This window comes from Brugia malayi (assembly GCF_000002995.4).
Source record: "Brugia malayi strain FR3 genome assembly, contig: Bm_v4_ChrX_scaffold_001, whole genome shotgun sequence".
In the NCBI taxonomy this organism is placed as follows: domain Eukaryota; kingdom Metazoa; phylum Nematoda; class Chromadorea; order Rhabditida; family Onchocercidae; genus Brugia; species Brugia malayi.
Genome location: NW_025062479.1, coordinates 22145934 through 22172928, shown reverse-complemented (window position 1 = coordinate 22172928; position 26995 = coordinate 22145934). Strand labels below are relative to the sequence as shown.

General features: G+C 31.8%; 5 protein-coding genes across 7 annotated transcripts; 3 read left to right on the top strand and 2 right to left on the bottom strand.

Moving 5' to 3' along the window:
* Positions 1-257: 257 nt before the first annotated feature.
* Bma-paa-1 (protein phosphatase PP2A regulatory subunit, putative) lies at positions 258-4480 on the bottom strand (the record flags this gene model as incomplete). Its single annotated transcript, XM_001894259.1, has 14 exons — positions 258-277; positions 510-601; positions 747-826; positions 975-1100; positions 1362-1453; positions 1529-1589; positions 1778-1909; positions 2064-2311; positions 2382-2496; positions 2890-3045; positions 3112-3259; positions 3346-3436; positions 3843-4085; positions 4300-4480. 14 exons carry the CDS (start codon positions 4478-4480, stop codon positions 258-260), a joined length of 1785 nt encoding a protein of 594 aa, XP_001894294.1.
* A 1046-nt stretch (positions 4481-5526) lies between these two features.
* Bma-nuo-1 lies at positions 5527-8623 on the top strand (the record flags this gene model as incomplete). 2 transcript variants are annotated; one of them, XM_001894260.2, is made up of 10 exons in its annotated part: positions 5527-5578; positions 5858-6015; positions 6098-6246; positions 6438-6645; positions 6892-6987; positions 7087-7278; positions 7353-7519; positions 7734-7887; positions 8106-8270; positions 8519-8623. In XM_001894260.2, the coding sequence occupies 10 exons, from the start codon at positions 5527-5529 to the stop codon at positions 8621-8623; spliced, it is 1446 nt and encodes a 481-aa protein (XP_001894295.1). The 2 variants fall into 2 exon arrangements, with proteins under 2 accessions (XP_001894295.1, XP_042931676.1); XM_043075742.1 differs by lacking the exon at positions 5527-5578 and having other exon boundaries at positions 6007-6015.
* Positions 8624-9142: 519 nt separating this feature from the next.
* Bma-rme-6 lies at positions 9143-19400 on the top strand (the record flags this gene model as incomplete). Of its 2 annotated transcripts, none has more annotated exons than XM_043075741.1 (33): positions 9143-9319; positions 9489-9701; positions 9944-10165; positions 10266-10387; positions 10483-10586; positions 10674-10774; positions 10898-11007; positions 11265-11367; positions 11697-11849; positions 12081-12221; positions 12370-12433; positions 12501-12592; positions 12757-12916; positions 13010-13069; positions 13224-13400; positions 13644-13799; positions 14018-14197; positions 14359-14544; positions 14679-14832; positions 14971-15135; positions 15283-15538; positions 15736-15856; positions 15993-16100; positions 16331-16438; positions 16548-16726; positions 16832-17016; positions 17090-17224; positions 17496-17630; positions 17882-17996; positions 18083-18273; positions 18427-18499; positions 18714-18911; positions 19257-19400. In XM_043075741.1, the coding sequence occupies 33 exons, from the start codon at positions 9143-9145 to the stop codon at positions 19398-19400; spliced, it is 4788 nt and encodes a 1595-aa protein (XP_042931675.1). The 2 variants fall into 2 exon arrangements, with proteins under 2 accessions (XP_042931675.1, XP_042931674.1); XM_043075740.1 differs by having other exon boundaries at positions 13224-13412.
* A 1093-nt stretch (positions 19401-20493) lies between these two features.
* Bm8123 (conserved hypothetical protein,hypothetical protein) lies at positions 20494-22319 on the top strand (the record flags this gene model as incomplete). Its single annotated transcript, XM_043075739.1, has 7 exons — positions 20494-20571; positions 20670-20735; positions 21059-21154; positions 21261-21361; positions 21443-21530; positions 21632-21681; positions 22292-22319. 7 exons carry the CDS (start codon positions 20494-20496, stop codon positions 22317-22319), a joined length of 507 nt encoding a protein of 168 aa, XP_042931673.1.
* Positions 22320-23026: 707 nt separating this feature from the next.
* Positions 23027-26029, bottom strand: Bm8122 (Uncharacterized protein; the record flags this gene model as incomplete). Its single annotated transcript, XM_043075738.1, has 8 exons — positions 23027-23048; positions 23128-23242; positions 23568-23668; positions 23762-23895; positions 24088-24189; positions 24264-24347; positions 24574-24950; positions 25912-26029. 8 exons carry the CDS (start codon positions 26027-26029, stop codon positions 23027-23029), a joined length of 1053 nt encoding a protein of 350 aa, XP_042931672.1.
* Between the last annotated feature and the right edge of the window lie 966 nt (positions 26030-26995).

Below are 26995 nucleotides of genomic sequence, written 5' to 3'. Positions count from 1 at the left end.
CGAACCTAATGAAATACGACTTTTATAAGCACGGTGTAAAAAACAGAGGAACAAAACAATACATAGTCGCAAACAATTTACAAATGGATAACCAGTTCCTAGAACTGAAACATCGTATCTTGTGCAATAAAATGGAGCAGTGTTGGAATTAGTAAAACTAGTTTTGTAGGAATTTTTCTAAATCGAGATAGGCTCCATTGAGAACTCTTCGGATGGAAGGAATTCAGACTTCACATTTTTAAGCGAATTCTTCAAAATTAATTTGTCAGTCCCAATGCTGAAACAAAAATTCTAACATGAAAATACTTAAAATAAAGCTCTTCATATAAACAATATGTGTCCTAGTATCCAGAATATACATGAAGGAAGAGCTCCTACCGATGAGCAGTAAAACAATTACTTTTACTATTATGTCCTTATAACCGGTAGTTCGTGGTACATTAGAATTGAGCAAAATATCGTAGTGAAAACCAACTTTAACTAAAATGTTAAAATAAAACAAAACGAACCCATTCGCGTCTCGTCAGCAAAATATCTGACGTCGAATTCGCTATCATTACACATTTTAATCAGTAATGGTTTGATCTGACTGTTAACTATTCTAAAAGACAAAAATAACTTAGTAAATATAAATGATTATTAATTTCTAATGTGGAAAGGACAGAGCTCGATTCAGTTTAACAGACATTTTCATTGACGATAGTTTAATTGTAAATTTACTTACGGTTACAAAAAAAAAAGCATACCCCTGATCAACCGTATGACCAATACGGAGAAGAGTTTTAGCAACATTGAATCTGACATTCGGCACATGGTCATCACTTAGCTAAAAGAATGCACATGACTAGAATTCTAACTCAAAAACGATGTACACAGTGTTATTATAGTAAGTGTTACTTCATAAATGTGAAATGTACAAATTCCCGTGAAAACCTATTTCAATGAAAAAAGAAAAGAAGAATACAAGCTGAAACCTGTTGTACTACAGGGAAGATTTCTTTAACAGTATGCTCTGCACCCAGAGCTTCACAAAGAGTATTGAAGCAAAATAAGCATGCCATACGATGCAAATAGTTTGTATCGGTCGCAAGTGCTGTTACCTAGAATGATAAAAGTTGCAGATTAAGCGTATTCATGTACCATCGATGAATAGGAAATTACTCAAAACTTCATATAAAGTTTCAGAAGCATAAAATTTCGAAGAATTTCTAAAGCCTAGTCCGACCTATTATTCAGCTCCTCCCCTAAGATAGAATTAAAATATGCTCCTTTCGTAAAATATAATAAGAAGGTTCATACTGACAATAAAGAACAAAGCAAGTGGATAACCCAGTTTTTGTTAAGGAAAACATCTATAGTACCTTTGGAACCACCTGTTTCATCGCCCAATCAGCACCAAACTTTTCCGTTAGTTGTTTCAGAATTCCAGTCGCTGCTTCGCGTATGGCATAAACTAAAACAAAGAAGAAAAATGTCGACACAAAACAAAGCAAATAAATGAAAAATTTTTCAATTTATGATTTTTTACCATGATCGGTTAGCCATGCCATACAAAGCGGAAGCAATTTCTCATCGAAAAATTCTTGACCCTGAAACATGAAATAAAATAAAAAGATTAGACAATCGGAGCACGGATCAGCATTTCCTTTGCTTAATAGAGTAAAGAATATATGGATTCGAATGTTTTAATCTAACGAATTCCTTGTAAACAGAAATTTATTTGATATCAAATCTGATACAAAAATAAAATTGACGAAACTCAAATTAAAAAACCTACCAATTGAGCAGCAAGCAAAGGCATGAAATCAACAATTGCTAGACGTACACGCCATTTGCCATCTTCAGCTAATTCTACAATTGACGGTAACAACGACTGTGACAATTGCGATGCACCGATTACTTCATTCACCTGCAAAGAAAAACCATATAATATTATACGAATAACTGAATATTACCAACCAATAACTTAGTGTTTCTATTCCATTCTGCTTCAGATTTTGTTAAACTGTACCAAGGATTTCTTAAATCACTATTTAAGAACTATTCATCAATCAAAAACAAACCTTGTCCAGTGAAGAAATTATGTTTAATCGAACTTCGGCAGTTTCATCACGCAAAAGGGTCAAATAAATTGGTAGAAGGTGCTCCATCGTGAGATCTTTTCCAAGTATTGGAGCTAAACCCATGACCACAGATGCAAGTGCTGTTTTTACATGCTGATTTGGATCGCTAACAAGCTCTTTAACAACAGGTAAGACATGAGTCAAGATTGCTTTTTCTCGACCAATTGCAGGAAGTGCAGCACAAAATGCTGAAAAATATGATAATATATAACTACAGTTTCAAAGATGCTATCTTTTTGAGAATGAAAAAAATCAAACCTTGTATTTTTGCAGCAGCTGCACTACGTACTTCGCCTTCCATATCCTTTAGAAGACTGCTGAATGCCGGGAGAAGCTCGTTTATTGTTATGTCTTTGCCAACAGCAGATTGTATCTTGAAATTCAATAGTTAACTCGTCTTCAGAGATTTCATTTTTTCTTTTATTATTAGATATTTTTATTAGTTCTAAAATATTGATTTGGACAGATAACAAACTCTTTCACAACAAGTAAAATATAAGTCAAGATTGCTTTTTCCCAATCAACTGAAGAAGTGAGCACGAAACTAGGTTCAATTTTGATGTTGCCTTTTCATTTATTTTAGACCTCAAATACTAGTCAGACTCCTACATATTTAACTCGACAATTCCATACAGGCTTTCTGACACGACTGTGTTAAAAATACGGTTCTACATTTACTTCTTACATAAATTTCAAGATTCTAAATGTTGAATTACTCCATTAAATCCATATATCAACAAAAATGTGGGAATCATGTAAGGCTTACGTCAGTGAATTTCTCAGCCACCATATAACGCACACGCCAGCTTTTGTCCTCAATTAGATTGATGAGAACTGGTTTAATGAGCTCTTTCCGTTGTTCTTCCGTCAACAAAGCAGCGATAGAAATGCATGCTTCAACTGCTAACAATCGCACAGAATCCTACAAAAAATGTTTGCATGGTTTGCTCCAGTTATGCTCATGAAAAATCAACATTTAAATTTTCACCTGCTCATCTGAAGCCAAATCCATAAACATCTGGAGGAGTTCGTCGCGAAGAAAATCGGCTTCGAAAACTTTGGCAAACTCGCCTAATTTTGAAGCTGCAGCACGTCGCACCATCGGTGTGTCATCACGACATAATGTCCGAAATAAACTAAATCAGGCATATTGGTTAAATTTTATAATTTCTTGAAGTACAAGGACAAAGTTTTTCAGACGTTTCTTATGTATAAAACATACTTCCGAAGCTCCGACTTTATAGCAGGACTCACTCTGGGATAAGCGACACTGAAAAGTCCACATGCCGAGGTTCGCGATGTGAACCAATCACCTGCAATAAATTCGAGAATACGCTAACACATACATACGCAAAGACAGTCAAATTCTTAAATTCACCTTAATACAAATGACACTTTTATTTTTATAATTTCATGATTATAAAAGTGATTTTTCTAATTTCATGTGAATTATGCAAAAATTTGTACCACAGCTACACAATACTTTTGTTGAAACACTATTTATGCCACAGATTAACTGCTACCATGCAGTCTATATCTTACAAATTATGTCATACAGTATATCTTGACATATTACCACCATTTCAAAGGCCTAAAGTTTAACTGTCCATCCACAAATATACTTATGAAAAATATAAAAAATTGTTTAAGTTTTGAATATAAAAGTCTTTAGAACGTAAGAAATTAAAAAGTACTAAAAATAAATGTAAACAATCTAACCTGTAGCTAAACGTCTGATCATTGGGATGAAGTGTTCTTCGAGAGCAGCACTTGAATGTTTATCTGCGATTTTGCGTAAACTTTCCACAGCTTTATCACGCACTACGGTTTCCTCAACAGTAGCTAAATTTTCAAGTGGTGGAAGCAAACAGTAGACATAGTCTGGGCCACCAACTAATGGCGTGAAGTTGCCTAACTGTTCGGCCAAAGCAAGAAGTACTTCATCTTCGTCGTAGATAGTGTCTATAACAAATCCAGGAAAAAAGATATGAGAAACTGTATCTTCAAACTTTCAATTATTCTTCAATGAAAGAAAACATAATAACGAATCTAAAAAACTTTTTTCCAGACAATTATTCAAATCAAACTTTTGCACCGAAATATTATCACTAATTTTAGCAGTAGCTAAATTCTTCTTATAGTTGTCGTCTACATACAGCGAACTATCAACACAAACCTGTTAAGAACTGAATTAATTCGCCACGTGTACGTTCAACGCCCAATGCAAGCGCAATAGTTGATAATTTACGTATACTATTCAAACGTAGTTGTACATCTTCATTTCGAAGTTCGTCAATGAGTATAGCAATAGGATAAAGATTGTCATCGGTATCTTCGTGTGCTTGTAATGATGCCATATCCAAGTCCTTTAAGTTAATATACATCTAATAAGATGAAAGATAACCAATGAACTGACTCACATCAACAGAACAAATTTGATTAAAATGATTCATGTTGACCTGGATGACCTCTCTCTCTCTCTTCCTATTCAAATCTAACTGACCTTTTCACATCCCTCCCAACTGAACCAACCAATCCTTCACATCCCTAAACAATCGATAGCTCCTCACTTCATAACTACAAGGTGGTATTACACGGCTACGGCCCATTGCGGGTCATTTTTCTTCAGTTAAAATTTTAACAAAAAAAGGTGTTGAACCTACTCATTTGCTTGATCGAAGAAGGAAAGTGCCAGATGTTCTTCAGTTGATTTCGATGACATCTTTTTTTTAAGATTTATTTCTCCTTCATTTCTCTGAATAATTCATTTGTTCTTAATCATATATTAATCAGACAGTACTAAACAGTGACTTCTTTACATTCTTTTAGTGACAGTTTTTGTTAAATGTCAACAATTGATGAATGTGAAATAGGCATACGTTTAAAAATACTATTTTGGATATTTTTAGAAATACTGAAATGAGATATTTCGTTTGTGTATAGAACGTAAATGGATTTTTCTTTGTATTATTATTGCCAGTAAGAGTGATGATTGACACTAAATTTCGAAATATTTTACGATAAGCAAACGTGCGACATATAAACTGATTTAGCATTTCAACTTCAGTAAAATTAGCATATCATTTTAGTGCAATGCATAAATCAAATTTATACAAATTAAGGTCACTTAATAATTTGTAGCAGTAATTTTGGAATTGTTACGTTTATGTGTACTCTCCTTGTGCGTTATTTTAGGTTGCTATCCATTCTCTAATTATTTATAGATTACGAATACTTGAATAGTTAATGTTCATGTATCATTAAATAACTAAAATACACTAACTAAAATACGGAATATACTATAGCTTCTGGCAATAACCATTAGAAAATTGTCCATTATTCTAATAATAGCTATTAATTGTCCATATTAATTGTAATTAATAGATTCAGAAGCGTTCTCGAGATGGCTTCCATGGTAATTAGCTGCGTTACGAAGTTACCTGTGAGTAGAGTTGGTAATTTTTTTTTTCATTTTTAATCTTTGGTTTTGAACAAAATGTAACGTATGAAACATTTAGGAGCTATTAAAAGTTCGTTTTTGTCGTAATATTTTTACGAAAAAAAAACTCAAGAGGTATGTACACTGTAGAGAATTTCTCACTCCCTGCATGTCTGATTATGTTTCCTGCATGGTTGTCTGATTACGTTTCTCGTGCACAGATTAATGGCGAAAGTCTTATTAGTCTTCCCTTCGTAATCATTTATATGAGTTTCACTGTATTAACAATTTTCAGGGGTTATTTCGATTAGTGTCCGTGGTAAAACAGTTACAGCTCAAGAAGAACTAAAGAAGCCACAGAAAACAACATTTGGTCCACTGAAAGATGAAGACCGTATTTTTACAAATCTTTATGGCAGATATGATTTCCGACTAAAATCAGCAATGAAGCTTGTAATTTATTCAGTGTTTGAATGGAATAAGTTATTCGAAAACGAATTTCAAGTTTTAGAAGTAATTCTGGATTGATGTTTAGGGTGATTGGTATAAGACGAAAGAAGTGTTACTAAAAGGTCAGGACTGGATTATCAAAGAAATGAGTGCGTCAGGTATGAGAGGTCGTGGTGGCGCTGGTTTTCCAACGGGTATAAAGTGGAGCTTCATGAAACGTCCATTCGATGGCAGGTTGGTTCCTTTAATCTTCGTAGTGAAATGATTAAGCTGTAAATGAGCTGTATAACTTCATTCTTGTAGCTGCATGCCATCTTTACTGCCGGATTATATCATTTTCGCAGCCCTCATAGATTTACAAACTATAGAAATCATGGATTTGAAATACAAGTGAAAGCAGTGCTTAAGCGGTAGGGCGTTTTTAGGCCGAAATACTTATGCATAAATGCAGACGAAGGAGAACCAGGAACATGTAAAGATCGTGAAGTGATACGTCATCATCCACATAAATTGATCGAAGGTGCTCTGATTGCTGGTTATGCAATGGGCGCTCGTGCTGCTTATATTTATATAAGAGGAGAATTCTATAATGAAGCTTGTATATTACAAGAAGCTATACATGAAGCTTATAAAGTAAGACTTGCGAATTTTGCTGTGCATATTAGGTTTTATCGGTGTTAACGTATAAAAATATAGTAACTTGGATTCCCATTTGGGTTTGCTTCCATTTGTACGGCAGTAAAATAAGCATATAGTGAATATATAGTGGATTTCACCATGATCAGTGAGGATGGATCAGTTAATAGCTGCATGCAAAAAATACGGTAAAATAAGATTTTTTTTTTTCGTCTTTCCAGTCGTAGCTTTTGATTTTTTTAGGCTGGATTTATTGGCAAAAATAGTTGTGATACAGGCTATAGCTTTGACGTATTCGTTCATCGAGGTGCTGGAGCCTATATATGTGGTGAAGAAACAGTCAGTTTACTGAAAAAAATTATCTCCGATTTTTCTTTTGAGTTTTTCAATCCTGCATTTATTGCTATAGAATTCTTGAAATTCTTTAAAAATTTGCAGGCTTTAATAGAGTCTATCGAAGGCAAACAGGGTAAACCGCGTCTGAAACCACCATTTCCAGCTGATATAGGCTTATTTGGATGTCCAACTACAGTAAATAATATTGAGACCATTGCTTCAGCACCTGCCATATGTAAACGTGGAGCTAAGTGGTATTCTTCATTTGGACGTGAACGCAATCATGGAACAAAGGTGATTCAGACCAGTCAACATTCGAGTGAATTAATCGTAAATTTAATTTGATATCGTAACTTGTGTTTTTTCAGCTTTATTGTATATCGGGACATGTCGTGAATCCATGCACTGTTGAAGAGGAAATGTCTATTCCACTCAAAGAATTAATCGAGCGACACTGTGGAGGTGTAATCGGTGGTTGGGATAATCTGATGGCTATAATACCGGGTGGTTCATCAGTTCCAATGATTCCTAAAGAGTCAGTATTATATATATATCAGTATCTTGTTTTCTACAAAGATTATGAATATTATGAAGTGCTCAGCAATTTATACTGTTTTAAGTATGAATTGCTATGTTAATAAGATTTTGTTTCCATAGAAATACTGTCTAGATTTTTTGTACAATGCATCCATGTGCATGTATAGACTATGGACTATAAATTTGCTGTACTATTTCAATTTTTTTTCAAGTATTTGCGAAACAGTTCTTATGGATTACGACGCTTTGGTCGCTGTACAAACTGGTTTGGGTACCGCAGCGGTAATTGTTATGAATAAGGAAGTTGATATTGTGAAGTGTATTGCCAGACTTTCACATTTTTATCGACACGAAAGTTGTGGACAGGTATGATAAACATGGGCTCAGTTCTTCATCAACTATATTGGTTGATTTTTGAGAGGTGACATTATTTAAGATGAATAGGTAGAAGCAGTGTTAAAAAGTCGGTTTGTTATAAGGAAGCAATAGGCGATTGTAGGAATGTATTTCCTTCTGTTTTTGAGTTGTAAACTCGAAATATTCTAGGGTAGATTTGAAATTTAAAAGCAAACGTAGATTTTTAGTGCACTCCGTGTCGAGAAGGAACCAAATGGTTGAACTCTGTGATGTGGCGATTTGTAAAAGGTCAAGCAAAATCTAGTGAAATCGATAGTTTATGGGAAATAAGTAAACAAATTGAAGCGCATACAATTTGCGCCCTTGGTGATGCAGCAGCATGGCCTGTACAGGTAAACTTATAATCGTCAAATGACTGATTATATGATGCTTTTGAAATTCTTTTACTGCCTCCAATTTAAATCTCTTTGGCGATGAAGACAGGAAAAAAGAGGTATTTAAAGCATAACAAGGTTCAAGAACTACGGCTGCAGTTACTGGAAGTCATGGGTATACCAGTGGCAATCCATTTTTCTTAATAGATTGCAAAGTGAAGTAATTCAATAACAAAATTATCATGTCTTTCAGTCTTCATTTTTAGGGTTTAATTCGCCATTTCCGACCGGAAATAGAGCATCGCATATCTGAATATCAAGCTAAAAATGCGAACAAGGAGCTGCCACGCACTATTTGTGATTTCGCCTAAAGTTTAGGAATTTCTGATTTCCTAGTGCTTTTATTGTAGTATAAACAACTGTTTTCTGATGTGTCTAATGACAGTTACTATTTTGAGTTTATCCCTTTCTTTGCAATCAAAAAAACAGTTTTGAAGTGGGAATTCTCTAAATGTATATATCTATTTCATGAATACTGTACGAACATTTTGTTGAAATGTTTGTTTGGAATGAAATAAATTAGTTTAGTTTCTGTTTGTTGTGATCGATTTGGATTACCAGTGCAAATTTATCTTCATAATTTTATACACCGATACATGAATTAAATGGATGGATAGAAAAAACGATTTTATGATTTTTTTTCAAAGGATTGGTGTTTTATTATGTGACGTCTTTCCACTATGAAGCTAACTTTTATTTCAATAGATTGAGAAGTATTACTGATTTTATTTGCGAAAATTCCACTTTGCATACATATTTTGGATTAACAACGAATGCTTCAGTATTATTCTCTTTTAACTTTAATGATTTTTTTTAAAGAGGTCTGTAAGATGGACTTGTGTAATGAACACTCAGGATTGGATACGCTTACGATGCTGTGTGAAAGATTACGATCTGAGAAATTACTTGTAGCTAGTGAACTGGACACTCTGCAACGGCTTAACGAAGAAGTTGATAATGCACAAAGTGAATTAGCACATTTAGCCTGGATATGCAGACAGGAACAGGTATGATTTCCTTGCATAAAAATATAATTTGATTTGAGTTGTTGCTCATCCTATGTTTACGGCATGATACTTTCCTCGAAAAAAAAATTTTTTTTTTGTATTTAACAATATGAAAAAAAAAAGCAAATAGCTGTGGAGTGTGAGAACCTTATCCGAAGATAAGTTTCAGACAATTTTATCGCGTCTTATCAATTCCCATCCTGATGTTCGACCCGAAAATTGCTGCTTTCTAACTTCTCAGTTTGATTCCGCTTGCTTTATTCATGGATATCGTCGTATTGATGGGCAGCATTACAGTAGTGTTACGGAATTGTTGAATTTATTACTAAATTCACCGAATTTAGTAGCTGAAATATTACATATTGCAGACCAAACGCTGAAGGTATCAGTTTGAATTCGTAGTACACAGAAAAATCACTGGCATGTTTAGTGTTGTAAGGAACTGATTATTTTGACATTATGATTTACTCACTAAGTTCAAATATCACCACTAGTCGTGAGCAATCACAGTGTGTACGATCTCAATTTTTGAGACAGCTGACATTATCAAATATATGAGAGTGTGCTTAAAAACAATCATCGATATTGAAATTTATGTGAAAATAATTGAAAATCAAGTTTCAGAGCAACGACTCACCATTTTTTGAGCTAGTTTCATGTGTATACAGCTTGCTATATGGATGTTCAGTTTTTCCGGAAGATGAGCGTCGCGTATTGGAAACCCTTTTCCATTTGTTGGATATTCAGTTGGCTTCACATTCCGACCCACGATTGTTATTGCGTCGTGGAAATGTGTCTTTTTGTCAGCTTTATCGTTTATTTTCCGAAGGGATGTATTCTGCAAAGGTTTGATGTCAATTGTTACTTCCGTGAAAGCAGAGATTATTTTTAATAAAATAAAACACAGAGCCCGCTGGCAGTTTTTTCTTCATTATGTCTGATTTAGATTTTTCTGACAGCAGCTCTGCATGATCCAGTGATGTTCGTATTGTCTCAGGATGATGTTTTTTTGGATATCGAACCAACAAAAACATTAATACGGTTTCCCGCGGAAGAAAGAAGAAGACGGTATACACAGAAGTCATTCCATCTGATGTTTTGTCACTGATTTTATTAATACAAAAAATTTAATATTTCTACTGGAGCACAAATTTTTTTTTTAGTTTTGGTGAGGACGAAAATTCACTTACCTTTTTGCAAAATTTAACTGCTCATCGCCGATATATTGAATCAAAATTAGTATCAGTTGCTAATCGATTTATCCGAGGTAATTCAGTGAGCTTATCTTGGCCTATTTTAATTGGTGAGTGATTTGGTTGTCGATTTGAATTTTTTTTTTTTTTTTTTTTTTCAGCAATAACTGATGCAATGTCTTGCTTTCCTCAAAGTTTGGGTTGTATTGTTCGACGACTATATACTGTTTTAGTTGATCACAGAAAACTTAGTCGTGAGCAGGTATTTATTCTTTTATTCAATGCAAATGACTTTCTAAATCCTATGAATCAGTTGCTGTACACATTTAACACATTAATGTTCTTCTCTTATTCATTTGAAGTTTCCATTACTAAAATATTGCAGGCAACGTTGATTTGCACGGATCTAATTTTTACTTATTTTATTTGTCCTGCCATCGCAAATCCTGAGACACTTGGAGTTATATCAGATACTCCGGTCACCTACATTGCAAGGTGAGAATATTTTAGGGATAATAAACATATGTATAATATTTATGTTTTGTTATCTATTTTTTTAATCGGTTCAGTTCATTTTTTACTCTTTATTAGCTTGTCTGTTGTATTTGAATTAATCTTTACAAAGATTAAAATATACTTGTTGTTAAGCTTTTCTCTCTCATATTACAAAGACTGAAGAGAAACAAAGAATAAATGTCTTCTCAGTTGAGAGAATCATGTTATTGCTTATTTGTTAATAATCAAAACTTTAGGTTCAATTTGATGCAGATCGGGCAGATTTTGCAGACACTGGCTATAGCACCTTTTGAACCTCCTTCTTCTCATATTGCACATTTCTATTCTCAATTTGATCAGGTAGCGACTATTATATATACATTATTTGTCAATTTGTTTTGTTTATTCATTTTTTTTTTTCCTACTATTTATTTACTTACTTTATTTTATTTTACTTATTTATTTTTTTATATCTATTTATTTAATTAATTTGTTTATTTGTTCCATTTACTATATACATATATACGTATATTTTATTTATTTGTGCTCATACTTCGTGTCTAAAATTTTAAGAAATTGAAATTGTAGAAAAAATTCGAGTAGAAAACAAGCGCTAATTTTAATTTAAATAATAAAATTGTTAATACTGCAGAGTTTCATCCAGTTTCAATCATATAGCTCTCATTTAGCAGTCGATGTCATGTGTGGTGCAGCATGTTCTTGCATCGCATGGTGAATCAATAGAAAGTATATGTGCAGTCAGTACCGAATCACCGCCACAAGTTGTTGAACAGTTTGTCCGACGCATGTTTGTAGGCACTATTGCAGAGCTGGATTGTTTGGTAAGTGGGAGAGATATTTTTCTCACAAATTTTTGTTTTTAAATTAACTGTGATATCATTTTAAATTATGATATTGCAAGGGATCGGAAATGAAGTGTTTTTTTTTTTTTTCGTAATTTTTCTTTTTCTTTTTTTTTTTTCAGTTTTGTTTTAACAACTTGTGCCTTTCATTGTAGGATGTTTCAGGTATTAAGAAATGTTTTAAAATTTTTAAGAAGAATGTTGTTGCAGATTAGTGCTGTTCGTTGTTTTGCAACTGGTCCTGTAAGTGATGAATCGATACGGCGAGCATTAACTGGTTTACTGCAGCGATTACCAATAAAACTTTCACGGGATGATATACCAAATTTTGGGGTTGTTGGTTTTCATGAAGTAATTGAATAACTTCTTTCTTCCACCAGAACATATAAATATTCGGGCCAATAACCTTTTTTAAATGTTTTCTATGAAGTTTGGATGGTGATGTTGATTTCTCTTTTACGTGAATTTGTTTCGAATTAAATGGTTATCTTTATTTCAGAGAAGTCACTCAAACGAGCGAAATGCAGATCCTTTCTTCACTGACACTAGAACATTAGATTTAAGTAAGAACTTCATTTTGAAAAATACTAATCTTAATGTCATAGACCAATGAAAGGACAGTGTTTTCAGTTCAAAGTGGTTATCATAGAGGTTTGCGATTTAAACATGGCAAGTCCACGGAGTCTACTGAATCTGGCCGTATTCAAATAGAAAATATTGAGGTGCAGATTACTTTTATCCTTAATGAGTAAAGAAAATTATGTCGTTAATTTGTAGAAATCTCGAAGTGTAAATCGACGAAATTTTATTTTTGGACTTATTTATAATCTTCATAATTCATAATTTTTTTCAAAATTTTCATTTCAATTTGTGGTAATCGTTTCAGGTACTTGTATTTCCTCTTGGTGAAAGTAGGGAACCATTGGGAATGTGTTCCGAAGAAAAATTCATGGAATCAGTTCGAAATCCACAACGAGTGCGAAAACATAAAACATCGGATGAATCAGCCGAGAAGCGAACTCGTTTTGTTGATACTGAAAGCATTGGTAGATAATTTTTTCTATCCTGATATAGTCTGTTTTTTTTTTTTTTTTTTTTTCCTAAAAATTAGATTGAATCGAAATTGTTATTGCTTTTAGATCGTACCACTGACGGTGGGAGCGATGATGAAGCAGCAAGTTTATCTTCTTCTATCGAAGGTAGATCAAATTTTATTGGTTGTATTTCACTTCGCCTATAAAATTTTCATGTTTCTTCCAATTTTGTTATCTTCTTTTTTGCTTTTTTTTTTTATCCTACTGTCTTTTGATTGTTATCTTCTGTCACATTTCTAGATATAATTGCTTCTTTAAGGTAACGCTGATGGTATGGATGATGATGCTGAAGATGTATCTACTCTACCGGACAATTTCAGTGATGTTGTTCCCAGTAGCGCAAATGTTTCGGGTCGTGGTTCACCAAGCGTCAGTGATCCAGCTTCTAATCGAGGTGGTTCACGTTCAGCTCGGTCAGCCGCACCGACAAATGGCGGTAAGTTAAAAGGTGGGATTAGCAGACTGTCACATGTCTTCCAGTCAATTGTTAATGCTATAAACAGGAAGACAGTCTTAAAAATAAGATATCATACTGAGAAAGTAAATTCTGTTTTCAGTATGATTAGTAAATGAAATAGAATACCGTTGAAACTGACCAGTTTTGCTACGAGATAAAATGAGATATTCTATTTTAATACTTGAGGCTTTCACAAGTTGACTGAAAACTTCCCTGTTGCAGAAGATGCTAATAATGCAGTACAGGAAAATAATAACTCTCGTCAACATAATCTTCCGAATTTACCGGTAACCGTCCGTCGCGAAAATACTGAAGGCCTTGAAGATAAATTCGGGAAATTTTGTTTGCCGTCACAGGGAGAGAGTCGTCATAAATACCGTATGTTCAGAATTTAAAATTATGGGTTTTTACTTCATATGCCTTTTCCATTGGTATGTTTAGGAAAACATTGAAGCACACCATAATCGATGCGAAAAAAAAAATACAAAATGTAGCTTTTTCTGGTTGACTCACTATTGTCCCAATTTTGAAAATTTTTCATTGTTTGTTATATCTAGAACTCGGTTTTTCGCTCTATGTAGCCGATCAGTTTTCAGGTGATGAAACACATTCACTTGTCAGTGAAAGCTGGTCCACTGATGTTCTACCATCAGACACGGAAGGTTTCGGTTTTGATGTTAGACAAGATGGAGACAACAGTACATCTACGGTTGCTCCTCCTATGCTACCTGCAGTTGTAGAAGTTGGTGAGCCTCGAACCGAAAGTAGGCCAAGCAGTATGTCTTGATTTTATTTCATATTTGTAACTGTTATCGTGGTTTAATGTTATAAATATCTCGAACATATTTGTTAGTTTAATGTTATAAATATTCTGTGTTATTCTTTTAAAATATCGAGTTCCGGAGATCTTGCAGGATATTATATGATACCTTTACAGGATTGGGTTCACAACGATCTACAATTGGCAGTGCTATTGCATCTTTAACTGTATCAGGTAACGGGGAAGATCGAAGTGATACGTGGTCCGTAGATGCAGTGGCTAGTGATTCTGAAGCAGATCCTGTTCAAAGAAACGATGATTTATTAATGATTGATGATCCTGATAGTGCGGACGTTACATCTGGTTTACACTTTTTGATTTTTCTCACAAAATTTTGGGTTTTTTGTAAACGATTGAAATAAATGCATTTATTATTCATACTTTTTGCCGATTTATTTATTATTTATATTTTTTATAGCTACATTTAAATATTTCAGCTACTAATGGAAGTGCAAACGCAACAGTATTAGCTTCTGGCAACGAAAGCAATATGACAGAAAGTAGTGACGCAACTGTTCATGCAACAGTTGGAGGGCATAATGAAAATGAAGTTTCTCGCGGAAACAATTTCTCATTTCACCATGCTGCAAAGTAGTATATTTTTTATACATATTATTCCATCCGCAGAAATTTTTCAAAACACCCAAAATTATGATTTGAAATTCTTCAGAGATGCAGTAAATAAGTTTTAAGTAACAACTGCATCTGCTTTATTCTCATTTATTCCAGAAAGCCGATGTCTACAACTTCAACTGATGCATCAATCTTTCGTGAATTGAATCAAGTGAATCTGGTAGCTTCAACGTCAAGTGGTCATGTTCGTGAACGTCTTAGACGTCAGTCTAGTGGAAGTTCTTTCTATTCAAAATCTGATGTTGATTCTGAATTTTCAAAGTTAGTTGCATTTTGGGGTAATATTTTTGCTGTGATCATCATATGAACTGACATTATTCAGATTAATGACTGGTGATTGACTTAAGAATATAGGAAATTTCTAGCAGGATTCTGAAAAGCTGAGTTAAACTGAATCAAGTTTTGCAGGGATCTTAATGATGATGCACTTTCATCATTGCCTGGCGATTACACTCCATCATTTCGCAACAGTGTAGGTGAACTTGTGCTGACCAGTCCAGCTGCTTCAGTAATGGCAACAGCAGGCTCCTTCTGTAATGATGACATAGAAGCTGGATCAAATGTTATTCCGGCTAATGATTTAATGAATTCGTTAAAAAATGATGTCACTCTGGCAAATACACAAAAAGCCGAAAAATGTAATGAATATGAGGAACATATAAGGGTAAGCATTCATACATCCAGCAAGCTTGGCTTATTCTTTTATAATTTAATTGAAATTGCTTTCCTGAAGCTGATTTGTTTCAGATTATTTCGCAATATTTATTGCTTTCATTTTGAAATTATAGATAAAATTCATTCAAAGTATGGACAATTTTACGACTTATCATAGGGACGTTGCATTTATTATTTATTTTTTAGGTGAGAAAGACTGAACGCAGCAACGATGATAAAACAGATGAAGAGGCTATAAGAGCAAATTGGGCTAATAGTGGAGCTATGCCAAAAACATATCGTACTCCTCCCGTAACTTCTCGTTTGCGTAAGTCTTTCAAATGATTTCTATTTTTAAACTGAAACTTCGTTGGATTTGTTTTACCACATCGTTTTATGCTTTGTACTGTTTTCAATCCCATTATATTCCAGTAGAATTTATTACTTTAGCTCATTTGTTGAAGGGTCTCAAAATGATGATATTGAAAGAAATGAGAGTCCAGTGATGCGAAAGAAGATGAATATACTTCATGGTTTGCATAAAGTGGGCGAGTCACTGAAGATGAGAAAAGGTTGTTTCCTTGTTTGGTTATTAATGGAAGAAAGAATCTCAATTTTGAGCGATATTATTACGTTATTAGAAATATTTCTGTTGCTTTTTGAGAATCGTGCAATCTTGTATACTACAAAGAATTCATTAAAACTTTGTGGCTGGGGTATCTGTATGTCGTTTTTTTAATATAGTTTTTTTTTTTTTTTTTTTTGAATATACTTTAATATAGCAGCATACTATAAATTTTAGGAGCTGTGGTTAGTTCACTTCGTCAGTCATTATCTCAAGCTACAACGATGAATGAAATTACATCTTTGAAAGGCACAAATGGAAGAGATTCTTCCGCGGCATCTTTTGGTAAGCTGTTTTCAATGTTAGTAGTGCAGATTTTTTCAACGGAAAATTAAATAAAGCCAGATGGAATTTATGTGTTTTTAATCAGATTTTATACATGAGTAGATTTTAGGCACGGGAGTTGGCCGATTTGCTGAAAGTCATTCTCTTGATGAACTGAACACTGCCGCAGATCTGAGCAAGCGAACAGCAAATGAAATTCTAGATAAATATAAAGGAAAAGCAGTGCTTTTGTATTCAGCTGAGGGTAATAACCAATTTTTGGATGAAAATAGTCAACAAACGGCAAAGGTACTTTTTAATTTAAGATTTTATGCTTTTTTCGCTTCAGGAATAGTGTGGTGAATAAGAAAATTGAACAATGACTCAAGTTTGCATTTACTTTCAAAACTTCAGGGGGAAAATGAAAAGACATCTGAAGATTCTGAGTTGTACTACGATCCTGATAATCTTACTCAGTGTCGTGCTTTTGTTGATGTAAAACGAAAATTACGTTTGGTATTGAGTTCAGTAGCTTCTTTACCTGGTGTATCTTCTGTTGGGAGTGAAAGTGCTCTACGCAGATCCAAAATGAGGATGAGGTGATGATTTAAAGTTTTATTTGACAATTTACAGTGTTTATAATGATTGCCTAATGCTATTTGCTTATTGTAGTGGAAAAACTGATGCACGGCAGTTGACAGAATTTCTGCAGATTTTGTTGGCAGAAAGCATTAATGGCCAAGACAAGACTCTCTGTGCACAAATTCGTGAAGTTATGCGCTGCTTAGTTGCATTCGATGACAGAGCGTAAGTTAGACACGTTTTATTTGAAAATTTTGTTCAATTTTGATTTGACTTATTTGAATGAATGACTTTTATGCTCACTTTTCCACTTATTTTGAAAAAAAGCTTCCAATATCCTGAAAGTACAAATTCGAAAAATATAAAATGAATAGCAGCACTTCAAATTATATCAGCTCTTCCTCATTCCGGCATTACTACCAGTCTTTTTCTCATTTGGAATGGAAGAAAGTATGTTCATTTTTCTGTGGAAAGCTTTTTTTTTTTTCTTTTTTAGAGTTAGAAAACTCTTAAGAGCCCTGAAGGGAGAGCACCGAAAGCGGACAGCATATATGCTTTATTTACAGCAGTCTCGTCTCAGCCTACTTCAGCTGCGCTCTAATCTAGAAAAATTAGCTATTCGTCTTCAAAGGTATATTATTTATATTAGGACTTTAATCTTGTTTGTTGTAAGCTTAAATCAAGTTGTTGCTGGAGAATTGGTTCTGGTTTGAGTGTGCTAACCCTGTCAACAATACGAACGTATAAAACAAAAGTGTGCTGCGGATGCTTTTGAAATAAATAACCTAGAGAGGTATCTTAGTTAGCAGTAATCACCACAGCGATGCTGGTGGTATTTAAGGCATTGGAAAGGGACAATGATGCCATTCTGTTGGATTGCAGAGAGAAATTACTGATTGGTGAGTGCTTAGTGGATATGCTCGTTCGATTTTATCTGGAAGAGCGTGACTTGCAGTTACGAAGGTTTATTGCTGAATTTCAAACTCTGAAAGCTCAGGTATGTATAATTAACTCATTGTTATTTCTGTTAAACATCTTTGTTGGTATTTAATGCTCATTGGAAAAAATTCCAAATTGCTATAGGATGAAAGGACGGATATAATGGAGCGTGCCTTAAATTCATTATATGAATGCTTACCACGTGAGAAGATGTGGCGTTTTGCAAATGCAGAAAGAATCTCATTTGTAAAAAAGAGTGTTGAACGTTCATTAATGGCCCAGCTCTATGTGTATGCACTTTATCCAAATGGTGAAGCCGACCAAAGCAGAGACAGGTTTCTTTCTGTTAAAATGGTTATTTCATATTGCAGATATTATTAAAAAGAACTCAACGCTAGATTTTTCAATGTTTTAAGCTTAATGCTACTTCTTTGCTCATCTAACAGTAATTCACTTTGATGTTGGATTGACTTTCACTGGTATTTCAGTGTTTTCCACAAATCAGTGCAAAAATTAGCAGCAGAAATTAATCCTGACCATCCTCAGTTGCGGATATCAGTGGTAAAATTTGTTTATATTTCCTCTCTTTTTTTTTCGGATCTTGTCTTGGATGCATGAGTACTGGTAATCGTTATTTAAAAAATAAAAAAAAAAAAAAACTGCTTCCATTTGTAGCGTATGAATTTGTAATTTAATTTTCTACAGTCTTGAGCTTTTAAATGTTTTTAATTGATACTAAAAAACATAATATTCTCTGTATATGTTTATTTTTCAGAGATTACGTGGTGAATGTCCGTGGCCATCTGCGCAAGCAGAAATTGGAATTATAAATGCATACAAATCACCACGAGATAAAATGGCCTGTATTGTTAGATGCTGTGAAACAATCGAAAATCTCATTATTCTTGCATCTGAGAGAGGAGCAGCTTCGGCTGATGATATTACTCCTGTTCTTGTTTACGTTCTTATTCAGGCAGGATTTTTTCAGCTTTATTGTTGCAGCTTGTAAAATAAAATAAAGTAAAACAACATCAACAAAGATGACATAATTAAAGAATAGAAGTAAGGATAATAGCCTTCTATCATCCAATTCTTTTTATGAGGAAGACTGAGTTGGAGAGTGTCTGTTCGTTAATTGATTAAGAAACTGGAGACATGTTTGCTTAACGTAATATTTTTGACCTTCGAACTTTCAAGAAAATGTGTGAATAATAGCTTTTGCATAATAACTTGAATGAGAATTCTATGAAGAAGACGAAAATTACTGTCATAACTTTCGAGTTCAACTGAGATATTTATTACATAAGTTTATTTTCAGGCAAATCCACTGGCTCTTCTATCGAATATCCAGTATATTGGCGCATTTTATGCAAACCAAATATCAGGCATAGAAGCATATTGGTGGACTCAGTTCACTAGTGCAGTAGAATTCATTAAAACCTTGTTAAGTCAAAATCTGTAATTTAGTAATAATGAATGGAATAGTTTTTACAATATTAAATTCCCGCAACTTTTGCATTTGGATGCTTCATTTATTTTTGGCTCATTTTAGACCTATTTCATTATGTTATGGTCCTTGTACACTTCATATATGATTCTTATTCATAGTTTAATTATTCTTTTTCTATCTTCTTGTCATGGTATAGTCAATGGCCTTGTTATTAAGCGATGATTGTTCGGCACAGTCTCGCTTTAATTTATTCTTTGTAGTCATCCTGCTTTGAATTTATTTAGCAACTTTCATTCTGGTCTACTTTGTCCTATTGATAGATATAACAATATATTTTTATGGAATCATCGATAATTTTCGATTTTAGTCCTTGTATACTTCATATATGATTCGTATTTGCACTGTTTGTTCTATTTCTGTCATATTTTTTATTTAGTATTATTTCTGTCATATTTTTAATTTAGTATTATTCAAGCTTCGAAATTTGTAATTTAGTGAATCGTTTTTTTTTTTTTTTTTTTTTTTTTTTTTTTTTTTTTTTTTACTATTCAATCATTTGTAGTCCACTCAAGCAGTGTGATCGTTTTTTACACTATTCAATCATTTGTAGTTCACTCTTGAATTAATGTATTGGGCTGTGAGCGCAATTTGCAATAATTGCATAATTTACATTTCCTATTAAATAAAAACTGTACGTTCTGTCTTCGTTCATAGAAATTTTCCTTCAGAAGTGGAAATTTGACATTTTTTCATCTGAAGATAGTTGCTACAAGATGAGATGTAGCACATGAGATGAAATTATATCATACCTCTTAGATTGATCTAAGAACTTTCTAGTTAATGATAATCGTGAATGAATCAATTTGATCCATATATGCTTGTATTTAACCAATACAATTATTACCTGTGACAGCATTCATGCGAATAATCATTTATTAGTTCTGATTGCTCATCTCTGAAAATTTTTTATTGTTTAATTTCCAAAAAAAATAGCGCATTTCAATTAATGTGCGTTTTCGTTTACTTTTACTTTAATATTTCTCTTCATTTTCTTCATGTGGTTTATTTAAGATGATCAGGAGGGATCATTGCAAGTGAATTTAATATGGACTGTGGAAAATTGGTGAATAAGAAAAGACGTTTAATCGATGAGAGTTTTATAAATTTTGCCAATGAATTTGGGGTGAGTAGTTTTGATTAAATTGTCATCACATTGTATTCTAAAAAAATCAATTCTTTCTTCCAGTATATTTGTATATCGATTCGATTAATTTTTTTCAGCAACGATCTAGTATGCTTTCAGAAGCAGATAGAGATGAGCGAATATGGGATTGGTCAAGAGAAAAGGTTTATTTACGTTATTCTTATGTGATAAATTTGCTTCATTTTAATGTATTCTGATAAGTGTCATTCAGGATCTGTCTACTTTTTTTTTCTTTCTTTGTATTAGTGAATAAATTAGGTACTATCTTATTTTGTAGAAGCCTTACGTCTTAGTAGTTATCTTTACTACAAAATTTTACGGGGAATTTTTTCTTGAATATTCTGATAGTTTTTGAATTTGTATATTGAAGTTTTGTTCCTAAGTCATATTTTCATAAGTTAGTACAGTAAAATATCATAAATCTTTTTTTCGGTTCTCGCAGATTCTTCGGTAAGTGTGGTTTCAGATAAGAAAACGACTGTCATTCATAATCTCAAAAAATGAACTCAAATGGCAGAAGTGTAATGACGATCTTTGTGATTTATTACTTGATGCATCGAAGGTATATCGTTTATTAGTAACAGCTTGCTATCTTTACTGATACAGTTTCATACTATGAAAGTACTCATGCCATTAGTTTATCCTGTAATAATGTATTATTATTCCAGACGCTTTTGAAAAATATATTGGAAGAAGGTTTAAAAATGAAAAGAAGCCATCTGATGAATAGCACTGGAATATGCCATATGTTTGGTGCTCGTAAAAGACGGTAATTTCATTCTTTTTTATGTGGGATATCATGTTTCAGTTCTAAAGTTTTGATAAAAAAAGGATTAAAGGTTTATTTCAGAACCGAAAGTGATAGCCTTACTGACTCTTATGTTGCATTATCCATGAGGACACCACTGTGTATTGCAGATATTGCAGACGCTTTGCGGGTAATTTTCTCTAAAATTAACTAATGAATTAATTTGTAATAACCGAAGCTTTTTGTATGCTTTCTTAGTTTTTTACGCACTAAAAATAATCATTGTTTCAGGTAAATTGTAGATTTATAAATAGTTCGATTCGACAACAACTGGTGGAAAGGTTAGTTCAGTTGGCTTTCCAAAGGAAGATTCTGTTTTAAAGTTCAATTATTTATTAAATTTAGTTGGGAAAAATTTATTGAAAACAAGTCTAATTTGGTTCGTATGAGAGATGAACAAAATGGGACTACTTTACAAATAAGTAATTGTAGCTTTAGTGTTTTAATGGATGGTACTAAAATAAAAACAAAGTTAATTTTTAATTGGTTTTTTTTTTTTTTTTTTCTTTTCTTTACTAAGAATATGAGAAAATCAATCGCAGGAACTAATTCAGTTCGTAACTTTTCTTCAAATAATTGCTGAAAATGCTAATCGCTTCTAAAGGCTAAAATTTGATTACTATCGATAATAAATGATATTATATCTGTATTGTTGCGCTACTGGTACCCTCGCTAATAACGTACTATTAAAACATTTTCAAATTCTAGTTCAGTGCTGAATTTGAATCATACTAAAATTAGTGCTAGTGAACTAATTTAATCAGTTTGATTGAATCTCAGGAAAAAGAAGCCTATAAATAGCCTATTGTCTTTATATGTTTGGTGTCATCCTTTATACGAAAAAGCTCTCTTTGTTTTTTTTTTTTTTTTTTTTTTTTTTTTTTATTTCAGTACAGAACGAACCAGAAAACTGTATTAAGTGATTACTTGGTCTATAAATGTTACCAGTAATGGAGCAATCAATTAGACAAACACTTGCGAAAATAATTTGTTTTTTTCATTTCATGTTATACCTTTTTACTAATTGAAATGATGGAGTAATAAAATTTTTTTTTGTTTTTTCTAGTCCATTTAAAACTGTTCATGCTATGATTCATAGCTTTATTGCTATATACTATTTTTTATAAATTGTTAAACAGTTCTTTAGTTTAAAAAAAAAAAGTGTTGTAATTTATTAAATCCAATGAACTTTTCTTTCGTCGGCAATAAATAATTGAATTCATTGCTTGTTTACTTCTAAATTATTTTCGGCACTTAATTTTTTATCAAAGCATTTCATAAAATTCAAATTACTTTCTGTTCATGCAATTATATTTTTTCTAAAGTTATATATTGAGCATTTTAAACTTTTTTAGGCATATATTTGAGAGCATCACTGGGAAAATGGCTATATTTATTCATAACTAATTATACATAATCAAACAAGTAATAAGTCATGAAGAGGTACTTGATAACAGTCAATGTTATATGATCATAACTGGCATTGTGAAAATAAATTATAAATTCTTATAATGGCTTTTTTTTTTTTTTTTTTTTTTTTAAACATGTAGCACAGAGATATTCCGGGATATTATCATTTACAAAAAACAGAAGATTGGATGACGGTATTTCCTAGTGATAGTAAATTCATTTACCGGCTATCAATGATCTGAAACATATTTTAGTAATAACTTTTGATCTATTATAAAAAATAATTATTGCATCTATGTGAAACTAATAATACTTACACTGCTGTATTTTTATTAAATCGAGCTAAATCAATGGGAGTACTGTTGTATGAGATACGACCCGTGACACCTAGTAAACTTTCCGCCATTGATGGTTCCTCCATTAATGTTGCTGCTGGAAAATTTTTTGAATTACAGTTGAAAATCAACTTATATTTATTTTTGGTTGAAAGTCAAGTTATATTTATTTTTAATAATAAAAAAATGATATGAAATGTTAGCTTAGAAGTTAAAATATAAAGTAATCAAATGGGATGAACTAAGTTTGATCATTCTTTTTGATTTCCTTTTAATCTTTGTTTGTTTTAGTTTTTATAGGAAACCAAAAAGCGGTATTTTCCTTTTACATATATTTACTTTCTATAGCATAAATTAACTGAACAGAATATCAATCTTTAACAATTTAATAGGAATTTTGCTGAAAAAAATGTGGAACTTACTTCTTATAAATGATAATTCTGTATTACTTGCAGTTATTTGTGATGGCTTTACAAAACTTTGATGAAATTTGTTAGTTTCCTCCATTGAGTGTTCTTTTTTTCTGGAATAAATGAATGAATGAGAATTAAAATAAAAAGATCAAAGAAAGATTTGCCGATCTAATTATCTCTCTGTCAACAAATTAAATGAGAACCCTTGGCAGAGTTCTCGATAAACAGTAAAAGTGATCTGTTCTCCTTCATCCCATTGTGCTTTTTCAACAGCTGATTCTTCATTTGGATATGTGAAAACTGTTGGTGACGAAGAATGAAATCCTAGCTTTGCTTCCTATAAATTTAACTTATATTTTTTATTCATTTTAAATTCTCGCAAATCATTACTAAATTTTATCATCAAAATTTTTAATTATGCTTCATTATGAATTGAAATTGAAATTATTAAAACTATGTTTAAAATTTATCATATTCATCATTTTACATTTATAATGCTAATAATTTATAAAAAACTACAATTATTAACCCTTGGACGTGAACGTGAACGTGTACGTTTCGCTGAATTGCGCAATATTCCTTCGCTAGCAGTGGATACAGATGGCGTGAGATCTTCAAATACGAATTCTAACTGAAAAATTAAATTTGATTTTGATGAACTAAAATTTTTGCTGATTAGTTAAATGATATCACATAAAATGAAACCTTTTCAGCCATTGCTTCCATTAATTCTGGAACATCTTCGTCCATAACTAAACTAAGCAATGACTGTCGTACTGGTCCTTCGTCCTAAAGTGCTTTTAACATTTGAAAATAGTAGAATTAAACAAAAAAATTAAAATTTCAAAAGCAAGATTAGATTTGTCTTACACAATCTCAATAATTTGTCATCTTTCAACTATTGCTAGAAAATTTAGGAATGATTGTAGATTTACAATAACAGTATGTAAAATTTTACTTCTCATATAGACTTAGAAACAAGCAGTGAAAATTTTAAATGACTCATCTGTCTAACCTTAGTATTTCTAACATTTGAAAATTCATTCTTCCATGATCCTTCTTGTGACTCATCCATCATATCTGCTTCCTTTTCCAAATTTTGCTTTTCCAAGTACATTGCAGTTAAACTTTTTCGATGAATTTCCAAATTTGCCTTATTGTTACAGCTTTTGCTCATTAAGCTAACATTTTGATCAGTGAGTAAATCTCTCTCATTCAATTTCAATTCATTTCCATTTCTGACTAATTCTGATTGTTCATTATTTAATTTTAATTCCATTACAGAACCAGGACATTTACTATTATCAGTGGATGATGATGATGATACGGTAGCTACCGTACGATTTACTTCCATTTCTTTTTCATCTTTAGAGCCATCATCGTTCGTTTCTTCTGAAATAAATCAAAAATATGAGTGTAAAAAGTGGTAATGTCATTTTCTATTTGTTATTAATTTTCAGATATCTCAAAAAGTCCTTTCTAATTTTCCTCATAAATTTTATCATTTCTGTTTGTTGAAAATGGAAACTCTGTACGGTAGAAAAAAAAAAAAAAAAAAGAGACTTTCACCTTAAATTGTGCGAAATGTGAATGAAAGTAAATTTTTCGAAGAAATGCAGAAAAGATTCGGAATTAAATTTGGATGATTAGAAAAAAGATAGAAATGAGTAATGAGTAAAAAAAAAAAAAGTAAAAATAGATTATTTCTTGTTGAATTTTACAATTTCATTCATGAAAAAAAAAAAGACTTTGATGGAACTGAAATAAATGTTCACTGGTAGAATTAGAATTAAAAAATAAGAAAAATTAAACTTCCAATAATTCCAAATATAATTATGAATTAATACTATGAATATTTCAACATATCAAAGAGAGAGAGAGAGTTTTTACCAGACATTTTATTTGAAATCTTAATCATAATTTATTTCCAAATAAAAATTCATCAAAAATACTCATATAATGTTGTTTGCTTACTTATTCTTATGTAGCAAATATGAATTAAGTATTATTATTTCTTCTCATTTTCAAGTTATTAACTTTTAGACACTTTCAAAAATGTTAATACTTTTCAAATTTGTGCAGCAGAGAAAATGATCGATGAAATATTAAGTTACATTGGAGTGTAGTTGAATTTAAAATGGATCAAAAAAGAGTTGTGTAAGCGAAGTGTATAATTTCAAAAATTTGTAATTTTATTCTTAAATAATTTTCAAAAAAAAAAAAAATTTTTTCCGGTATTTTCCGGTGATTTTTTTTCCAGCAAATTCAGTTATTGTTTCATATAAATAATAATGATAATAATAATAATAATAATAGGCGAAAGGAAGAGTAGAAAGGATTAATTAGAACATACTTATATTTTTGAGTGCTGTGCTAAACCAGGTGAATTGAAGCGGTTTTTGAAACATCAAGAATGGCTTCTGATTTTGGTAACGATAACCGGAACATATCGATGATGATGATGATGACATCAAGCACTTCTTGATTGAATAAGAGTGAATGTAGGAAAACGATTAAAAGAGATTGTACAAGTTATAAGTTTGTCGAAATTCCGATAAATATTGGATTAATCAAAAATGTTACAATATTGTTCCGTAAATTTCAAAGAAAATTTTTACACTTTAAATAGTAAACATAACTTTAAACAAATAAGCAATGTTACAGAGACATATGAATTTAATTTTTAAACAAAATCACATGTGACAAACACTCTATCAAACATTTAACAAAGAAAAAAAAATTTTTTAATTAGATTGAAATTAGTGGAATTTAAAGAAAAGTTTTTTTTTTTTCTTTTTTTTTTTAAATCAGTATTTAATTGTAATGTTTGTTTGTTCATTATGTTATTTTAGTACTAAAGCAACTAGTTTTATACATTGAAATATCAAAAAGATTTAAGAAGTTGTGATGTTTCTTTTAGATAACACAAAATCCTTTTTACTGATGTGACATTGATGTTAATACAGTTCATCAAATAAAACTAAAAAGAATTGAGTAATATTTAAACAAGAATTTAAAATATTTCAAAAAGATCGTTCAGCTTTAAATTTAAATGCAAAAAAAAATCTCTGTATAATTCTGTTGCATTACTTTACTTAAGCATTCCAAAAAAAAAAAAAAAAAAAGAAGTCAAAATTTGCAAAAATTTAAGTGAAAAAAAAGAAAGAAGAATAAGTTAAAAAATTGTACTTTTAAATGAAAATATCATTATCAATAAAATGGTTGTTAGAGAAATTAATTCTGTAAATTAATTACGCAATAAAACATAAACTTTTTTTTGACCATAAATTAATCATTACAATTTGAAATTGAACTCTTTTTTTTTTTCTTGTCGCTGAATTAAAATAATTTTTGAACGTTTTTTCTTTTTAAAAAACTGAAAGAAAAAAAAAAATTAACCTTGACCTATATTTGGATGGAAATTTTCTAACATAGAT